Consider the following 9,109-nt stretch of genomic DNA (forward strand, 5'->3'; position numbering starts at 1 on the left):
ACAATGGACGCATTAGATGTACTTCAGCTTAGTGTTAATGAGCAGGAGTGGCACTCACATTTACAATTATTTCTTAAAATCAAACAAAACAAAACAAAAAAAAAAATAGAGAGAGAAATGTAACATTGAAGTCACTTGGATGATGTCATTGTGGGTAAACCTGGCCACACACTTTACTGATGGAACAAGCAATAAAGTGTAACTACATATAACATACCGAAGACGTTTAAACAATTTTTATTATACATCTAGCTACGCTTCACTACATATTAAATCAGCTGACTATCTAAGTGAATGTGCCCATTGAAACTCATCATTATTTTCCATAATGTTTTTATACATTTCGTTTAAACGAAGTGATAAAGACTAATTAATGTATCTTTTATTCAAATGTCATCTTTACCACTTTAATGGTTTTGTACACACACAGAAAAAAGATATTAAAGCAAATCTCTTTTGTATTATTAAGTATATATCAGTGTATATTGAATCTACTTTCAAAAAAAGATGTGATCCAAAAAAATTAGCATTTTAGACATAATTGTGAAATAAATTTGGGTATTGATTATTGGGTATATCGAACAATTTAAGATCAATTTTGATCACCAGTAGTGAGATTAATAGCATATCCTGTTTTGGTAGTTAACCCTTCACAACAAAAGCATGGAATTATCACATTTACTAGACAATTGAAGACAGAGTTCTGAAATAAATGTATGATTTTAGATGGATGTGAGAAGCCCAAATGGTTGGAGAAGGCTTGTTTAACTTAAGTGCCTGTAAATATCAAATCTCAGCAAAACAAGACTCATGTATATCATTTCAATAACAACAATCCCAAAAGTAAATTGCAAATTTGGGAAAAACAATTTCTTTGATTAAACATATGCCTTTGTCTTTAAATGATTCACAAGATCATTTCACAGGGATCATCTTTTGATCACCTTCTTCTTTCATTTCTTTAAACATCTTTTCTATATTTACTTTTACTTGACACTATAACTGTTACACTGCTGTGACAAAAGAATTTTCCTCCTGGGGATCAATAAAGTTTATCTTATCTTAGATTATTTAGACGATTTATTTAAATGGATATGGCATTCCTTGCATTGAATTATCTTATAATCTATATGAATATATTGTAGATATATAATATTTCTTTTTGACATGTGGTGGATCATTATGTGAATATGCAAGAACACAGAAAAGTAATTTAACGTCGTAATTTAAGTAAACGCAATAGAACAACAATGCCAAAGGGGGGAAAATGTGTGAAAATGCGTCTGAAAGATGAAGATATTTGCTGTCGTGAGTGGCGGTGATTTTATACTAACATTTATTTTGGAAAAATGATTAAACTCCTAACCGGAAGTCCTGTTAGCGTCATTTCCGGAGCTCCGTGCTTGAACTGTCCGAGACGTCCTAAATGGCAGGTAGCAGATTGGAGAGATTCGGAACTGTGTTTTCACGGTATGATTTCTGTTGTTATCTTTTATTATATTGATAAAGCTTTGATAAAGCCAAGCTTTTCGGAACCACTTCGCCCATAGTTTTTTTCTCCAAACATGAGTTCCTGTTATCCTTAGTTATGTGAACTGTATTTAATTGTTCGTGTTCGAGTTTTATGCTAACATAGTGTTCGTTAGCATGCTGCAGCGCATTTTAACATATTTACGTAATGCTTATTTCTCTCCATGTTTTTTTTTAAATAGCATCAACACTAGGGTTTTATGGGGCAGTATTTATTTGTTCAATCAGTGAAGTAATATTTGATATGAGGACTATTTTAAGAAAATGAACCACGGAGGTTAAATAGCCTTTTCAGTCGCATGTTGATGACGCCATTAGACTGAACCGTGTTTGCAGTCGCACGGAAGGCAGTGCTATCAACCAAATCAACACAGAACAGTTTGCACTATTATTTAGAAATATGGTATTAATTCCATGGGGCTACAAAAGTATATTTTATTAGATCCACAGTTGCAAGTATCATACACACTGATGTTAGGATGAATAAGCACGGGTGCAGTGATAGACCGTTCAATGTCGTATTTGATCAATACTGAAACTGCTGCAGATATTAAATATCGGAATTTATTTTATTGCTTGGATTTCCTCCATTAATCCTCTGTTACACATCCATTTTAGCGGAAATAATACATGAAAAATGTTTTTTTGGCTTCCTCTTACAAATTCAAGCAACGCATTTCTATTTTTTATTTTAATTGTATTTTGTCATCCATTCAAATTGTAATTCATAGTAATTAGATATTTACCGTCTCATGTTTATTGCAACTTCTAAAATGATTAAAATCCGTTTTTGTACAATGGTAATTGTAAAATATGCAATTTCCAATTGGTAAAATCATATGCTATTATTCTCTCATTGTTCAAATAATCATGATGTTGTATTGCAATTGTTTGGATTTTCAGGTTATTTTCAGTTGATTTATTTTCATACAATACCTTTGTTCCTGATTTATTCTCACAATTTCCTGATCCTATTTACACATATTCTGATAAAATTAAATCTTGCCTGTATTTTCCTTTCCAATGCTGGATAGTGAACATGAGAGAGAATGGGATTTGTTCTGGCATTCAAGATAGGCATGTCCATATCTGAAGTTTAGGTTCATAGATTGCGTGATAAGTATTAAAATATGCTTTCCCTTTAATGTCACTTCTCTGTAACCCAATGACAGGATCCGAGATCTTATGCGCTCAGGTGTCATAAAGACAACAGAGAAGCCCATCTGGTATGATGTTTACGAGGCCTTCCCACCAAAGAGAGACCCACTGTATGTGAAGGCACGTACCAGTGTCCGTGCAGTGAAATGTGACACTGTACCTGAAATCTTCTATACAGAGGATGTTGTGAGAGCGTAAGTACCTGTGGTGTTTGTTTGTGTGTTTATTTTATATCCAGTTTGGTCTGCTTCACTCATCCATTTGTCTTACAGGAAGTTCTATGAGGTGTATGGACCAGGTCCTCGGCCTTTTGACCTTTCCAAGGCAAACTTTGTTTCTACCAGTCAGAGGTAAAGTTTATCTCTCTTTGTTAAAAAACATTTTTGTATAGTTGATTAAGAAAGGATTATAAAAGTACGATGAGATGAACATTTTGGAACTGAGTAATGCATGGAATTACTTGGGTATTGAAATCCTTAACATTAATATTTCTATTGAACTCTAAAACTGCATTTTGAGAAAAAAACTATAATGTAAAAATGAATTGATGAATAAGGATTATGAACAACGTAATTTCAAACACACCAGTGTCCAATAAAAACACTTTAGGGAACGTCTTATTTGTAACTGTAGTCCTTTGAATGCACCTTTTTTTAGAATTGTGTCTAATAATAGTTTTTTTTTTTAGCAAAAATGCCATTTGTTTTCAAAATCACAAGGATATGAATAAAAAACGCACGACAAGAAAAATACTACCCCAAATGGCAAGAAAGTACAAAGATATAGACAATTACTTAAAACCTCAAATGAAATAACCACTCAATATCAAGAAGTTACAAAATATTCACAAAAGTCAGCACATTATTGAATAATTTGGAAGATACTACCAAATTAGAATTGTTTGTGTCAATATCTAAGTCCAACAGATCCTGGAAAATGATAAATCATTTGGAATACTCAAGTTGGGATTATAGTAGTCAGACTTTTTATGGAAGAATTCATACTAATCTACATGATGACTTAATTGCCAGGTTTATAGCTCTTGTTGCATGAAGTTATATCCCTTGCTACTAGCACAGACTGCCTTTGTTTTTGTATTTTTAACATGCAGGTTTGTAGACAAGTACATGGAATTGCAGAGCCAGAGTGAGCTGGATGACGATGCACTGTTCGAAGAGACTGGGAAGGCTTTACTCGCTGAGGGTCTTATACTGAGGAGGAGGGGAGCCGCTGCGGTAACTCTCTAACAGAAGCCCTTAGAAGGACTAAAATGAAGCAGCACTTTCTTTCTTTCTTCACCTCTTTTCCACATTCTCCGTTTCTCTGGACTCTTGACACCAAGTGCTTGAAATCCTCCACCCTCTTGATCTCCACTCCCTGTAGCCTCAGCGTTCCACCCGGGTTCCTCTCATTCACACACATATTCTGTCTGGCTGCGACTAACCTTCATTCCTCTCCTCCACCTCCAGCACACCTCCGCCTCTCTAGATTCTCACATTTCGCCCGTATTTGTCAAGGAAAATCTATTTTCAGCCGTCAGAGCATCGAGCATAGACACAAAAGTCAGCTTAAAATGCATTATTGACTTCTTATGGTTGAATACTTTTTACCCTCCAACGGTCACAATTACCTAAACGTTTGATAATAGGACAGAATTATAGAGAAGAATTCCAAATGCTACTGTGGTCCAGTGTTCGCTCGTCCTGCAAACGTCGTGTGCCGAGGTCCAAAGCTATGTGCTCATATAATTTGAGCCGGGCAGCAAAAGACCCTGGGAACATTGGCGTGACCCCAAATAAATTCCCACTCCCGCCCCTATTTCTGACAGTTCAGTGGAACAAAGACAGCCCTGCAAACCACCACACAACTGTCAAGATATAAGCCCTTTCATAGCTGTTCAAAGCGGGAATGTTGCACTGTTATTTTGACGCGCTGTTCTGTAAAAACCACTCAAAAGACAGAGTGGAGGGCATTGTTTTTCCTCGGTAATCCAGCAGCGGAGGAAGCCTCAGAGCCCACTGATGTGTGTTTAATGGAGAGCCGGAAATGCGGGACAGTGTCGATGCCGACGCAGTCGTCTGACTCATCCAGCCTCCAACTGTGGAACGTCCTCTGCTTCCTAAAATCACATTGGGTCAGCAGCCAGTATGAAACAAAGCGTTAGAATAGTAATGTTGTTTTAGTGGCACGTTGATAAGCTCCGACGTGCTTTTCGCTGTGCATTGAAAACTTGCAGCTCCTCTGCGCTACATAAAATTGGGATAAAGACATTTGAGCGTTAATAATGTGTGAGTGTTACCAACGGTCTACTGGAGGCTCCATCTGTAAGGAACAGGAATGTTCAGCTGTACCAGCATGATAATCCGACAACCAAATGTCCAAAATGCTCGAATGGATGAATCGTGGATTTTCTGTGCATTTTCTCGTCTGTCTCGTCACTTGACTTCAGTCTGGTCTCTTAAGAAAATGAATATGAATTTATAAATATCATTGTTTTCATCAAAATCAATATCCCGTATTTCAAATTCCCAAAATTCAATTTTAGGTGTCTTTTAAATTGTTAATGCAGGTCACATTTCACGTGTTACACTGAAACCTGACCCGTTCTGTATTTCTTACCTGCACAAAGTCATCCTGCTCCAAATGATTATTGGGGACATTCGGTTCTCCATCAAGGACGGAATCCTCACTGCAGTTCTGCTTTCACCTGCAGGTGTCAGCAGAGCCCAGGGATTCAGTGCTGGACTTGAAGTTATCAGACATGTTGGCAGAGCAGCAGCCGGTGAGCCCCGAGAACAAGGATGCACCACCGGCACCGGACACACACACTTTGTAGGCACGTTTCAGAACACACCTTTTTTGATTCTCTATACGCTCATGGTGGAAGAGTTAAAAACAGGCCTGTAACAGATTTTACCCGGAGCCGCTCTGTGGACTTCAGCTTCTTGTCAGGTTTAAATTCTGACCGTTGGCCGAAGCACCAGGTGATCTTTTCATTAAATTACCAGGAGAGCAAAGTTCTGAATGAACGCTGTAGTGGAGGAAGTCTGGAAAGGATTAATGAATCTGAAAATATTTAATGGAGACAAACATGTGTATATATATATATATATATATATATATATATATATGTGTGTGTGTGTTTATACTGTATGTTGAATTGAGTAGCTGTGAAAAAGTAATAAAATATAACATTTTTTTAAAGATTTAACCACTGGAGAGGGAGCACTTGCCTTGCTGTGTGATTTAGAAGCTCCACTTTCTAATGACTGGCTCATAAAGAGAAATGCATCAAAAAGCAGAAATAACCACTTTATCTTCTATTGCTGTTTCCTTGAAATATCCAAATTGGATATCATGAGTATTTCTTTGTATTCAGAACTGAATGTTTCATCCAGTTGAGGGTTTAAAAAAGGTCTGTTTTATGGAATGGGGAGGACACTGATATATGAATAATTAGTATATTTTCTGTGTTGTTACATCAGCAGTTCCAGGTGCCTCCCATATGTAAGTCCACTCCTCTGTTTCACCGTGAGATACGGCTCTTTTATTTCAACTATGACCATTTTTCCCCTAAAGATTACAAATATTTAGTTGCCATTTTCACAAAATGTGCTATGAAATATGGTTTAAAGATGCTGTGTTTTTCATAAAGTGCTGTACAATTAGTATCAAATACCCCACGGTGTTTTAAATTGTATTCACAATGATAAAATACAAACACGAATGTTATGTTTTATTGATGAAAACAGAATTAATGACATAACACAGTCTACATAATGACTACATTTAGTTTTAGCAGTTTCAAGTACATATAAATGGTTTACATTTTACCATTTTAAACAAAGAGTAATGCATTTTAACACAAATACATGTAATACATGTTTTATAATCTTACGCTCTACTTTAACTGTCATCCTCAGGATTTGTTCACTCCCAATCGTGAGCAGATGCTAAACCCTGTTTGGCTGCTTCTTTTAGTGAACATTCACTCTGATTCTTCATCTGCTGCTCCGTGTCGTCACTCTGGTGACCTTCTTGTGTGCAATTCAATTCAAAGGAGTCCGACAAGCAATGAATTTTGATTTTATCCCTGATCAATATTTTCAAAGACAGTTTACCATCCAGCATTTTCGCCCACGTTAATACCTGTACAATAAATTTGAACATATTTTTGCTAGGTGGTATATATATATAACAGTACAAATGTTTTATGTGAGTAAATATATAGTTACTCACTTATGTATTTTTTCTTTTGTTTTTTTTCTTTTGTGTTTTGAATTAGATTTTAGCTCAATCAAATATTTCTATATTTAACTGTAAATTTTTAAGTAATGCCGAGCGATACTAATAATTTGTAATGAATTTTATTGGCAGTGTTATTTCTGTTTGTAATAGAAATTTCATTCTATGAGTTTAATTTATGAATTCGAGATCAATTGTTTTTTTTCCACATGCTGAATCACCCAGAAAACCATTAGTGTAAATGAACAAATACTCCATTTTTGACCAACCCCAATACCAGCATCATTACTGAACATTAAATATGTATGTTTAAAAACATAATGACATATCGGTATCTTCGAAAGCCAATTTTTACATGTCAATTAAGTGAATCGTGCGGCGAGAAGAAATATTCCATCATGTCTTTTCTTGACATTATACTGGTTAGGCAATACAATGCACTTCCTTTTCTTGAGTCATATCATTTGGATGATTTCTATTTAAAGGTGAGACAATCGGAAGCATCCGAGGTGCAAGAAAAGAAAGTCACCTTATTAAGGTCTATATTGTGAGCAGCGGGTTAGTTTGACGCTGTAAGCATTGTTGAACCGCAGGATCCCCCAGCAGCCTTTTACCAATGAAGAGAGAAAAACAACATGAGCTGACCTTGAGACCGACTCGCCGCCTTTCACAAAGAAAACAGTCGATTCCCCGGCCCATTCCACACCTCGGATGATACCGTCAGTTTAATGGAATGGCTGATGGTGTCACAGTGAAAGAGAAAGCAATCCTGCAGTTAATAGGCAGGCCAGGCCATCGCGCCAAACCTAATGAACACACAGGAGGAGAGAATGAGCTCAGCAATCAGACCAAGTCACTGTTGTCTGTAGAGGAGGGAAGCGCAGACTGCCTGCCTGCTGCCTGCCTGCTGCCTGCCTGCCTGCCTGCCTGTCGGGGTAAGTATTCTGCTGCAAAACAGAAAGACAGTTGAATGGGAAAATATCAGATGGCTTTTTTTTTTTAATTTTAATCACAATTTTGTCACATAAGAGTGTAAACAAAGAATGTAAATACGACTGTCCCCACTTCTACCACTACTATTGCTACTACTAATAATAGTAATAATAATATCAATTTTAATCATGATGATTTTCATCTGGTTTGACACAGTGATTAGTGACACTTTAAAATGATCAAAGATAAAAATGCACAAAAATACACTCTACACTTACAATAAGAATAAGAATATCTTTATTTATGTCAAAGGAAATTGTTGCGCCAGAGTTTCAAGTATAACGTAAAAATAATAAATAATAGTAGGAAATTGTATAAACAGTATAAAAAAAAGGCGGGAGAATTAGAAATACAAATAAAACATATATAATATATATTTTTTTAATTCCTCTTCCTTCAGCTGCAGGGAATCTTCAAATCTTTGCACTTAAGACCTTAAAACACTTTATAGCCTTGACTTGACACTTTATAGTTTTATTTGTATTTCTTATTCTTACCCCCTTTTTTTCCTACTTTTATTTATTATTGTTATGATTTGTTATTGTTCTACTTGAAACTCTGGCACAACAATTTCCTTGGGGATAAATAAAGTTGTTCTTATTCTTCTTAATGTCAAAAATAAATATGAATATAAATAGGGAGACGGACGATAGCAAAGACATTCATGAATAAATAGCGTCATCATAAACAATCACAAATTAATACTGCTTTAGGTTTAAGATACAGAGAAGTGTGTTACGTTACGTCAGCTGTGGATGGGCAGCAGGGTTCAGATGTCGCCTTCGAAATAGTCTCATTTTGAATGTTTGGAACGGAAGGGTTGGCGACGTACGAGGGAGATGCGCTGCAAAGGGTCAGCGAGACAATGAAAAAAGGTGCTTGGTGGGAACGCAGTGGTGGAGGAGGTTTGCCAGATGTATGGTGGCAAGCTCATCGAAAGCTTTGTGCGTAATGTGAAGGCTCTTCGATTGAATTTTGGGGGTTATAGCGGGATCCGATGAACGGCTGCAAGAATAGGCGTTATGTGGTACCGGAGACAATGACCTCTGAACATGTTGCGGTTTTCCGATGGCGCCGGAAAGGATATTTCAAAGGATATCGCAACATATGCTATCACCTTAGCATTGTGTGCGGTTGTTGAGGCATGAATAAGTAATTCGGCCGCCGCGAAGAAAAGGACGAG

At 36.5% G+C, this 9,109-nt stretch overlaps 1 protein-coding gene across 3 annotated transcripts; it reads left to right on the forward strand.

Annotated features, from left to right (window-relative positions):
* The first annotated feature begins 1,394 nt into the window (after positions 1–1,394).
* On the forward strand, positions 1,395–7,387 carry mrps23 (mitochondrial ribosomal protein S23). 3 transcript variants are annotated; one of them, XM_086141207.1, is made up of 7 exons: positions 1,395–1,470; positions 2,703–2,882; positions 2,961–3,038; positions 3,800–3,923; positions 5,402–5,470; positions 6,174–6,195; positions 6,612–6,706. In XM_086141207.1, coding segments are annotated over exons 1-7 (519 nt in total). In that variant the 5' UTR covers positions 1,395–1,426; the 3' UTR covers positions 6,614–6,706. The 3 variants fall into 3 exon arrangements, with proteins under 3 accessions (XP_085997333.1, XP_085997323.1, XP_085997314.1); XM_086141197.1 differs by lacking the exon at positions 6,174–6,195 and having other exon boundaries at positions 6,612–7,387; XM_086141188.1 differs by lacking the exon at positions 6,612–6,706 and having other exon boundaries at positions 6,174–6,605.
* Positions 7,388–9,109: the final 1,722 nt, after the last annotated feature.

Source organism: Fistularia commersonii, chromosome 3 (assembly GCF_037954325.1).
Source record: "Fistularia commersonii isolate RoL2024-O1a breed Wild chromosome 3, RoL_Fcom_v1.0, whole genome shotgun sequence".
NCBI lineage: Eukaryota > Metazoa > Chordata > Actinopteri > Syngnathiformes > Fistulariidae > Fistularia > Fistularia commersonii.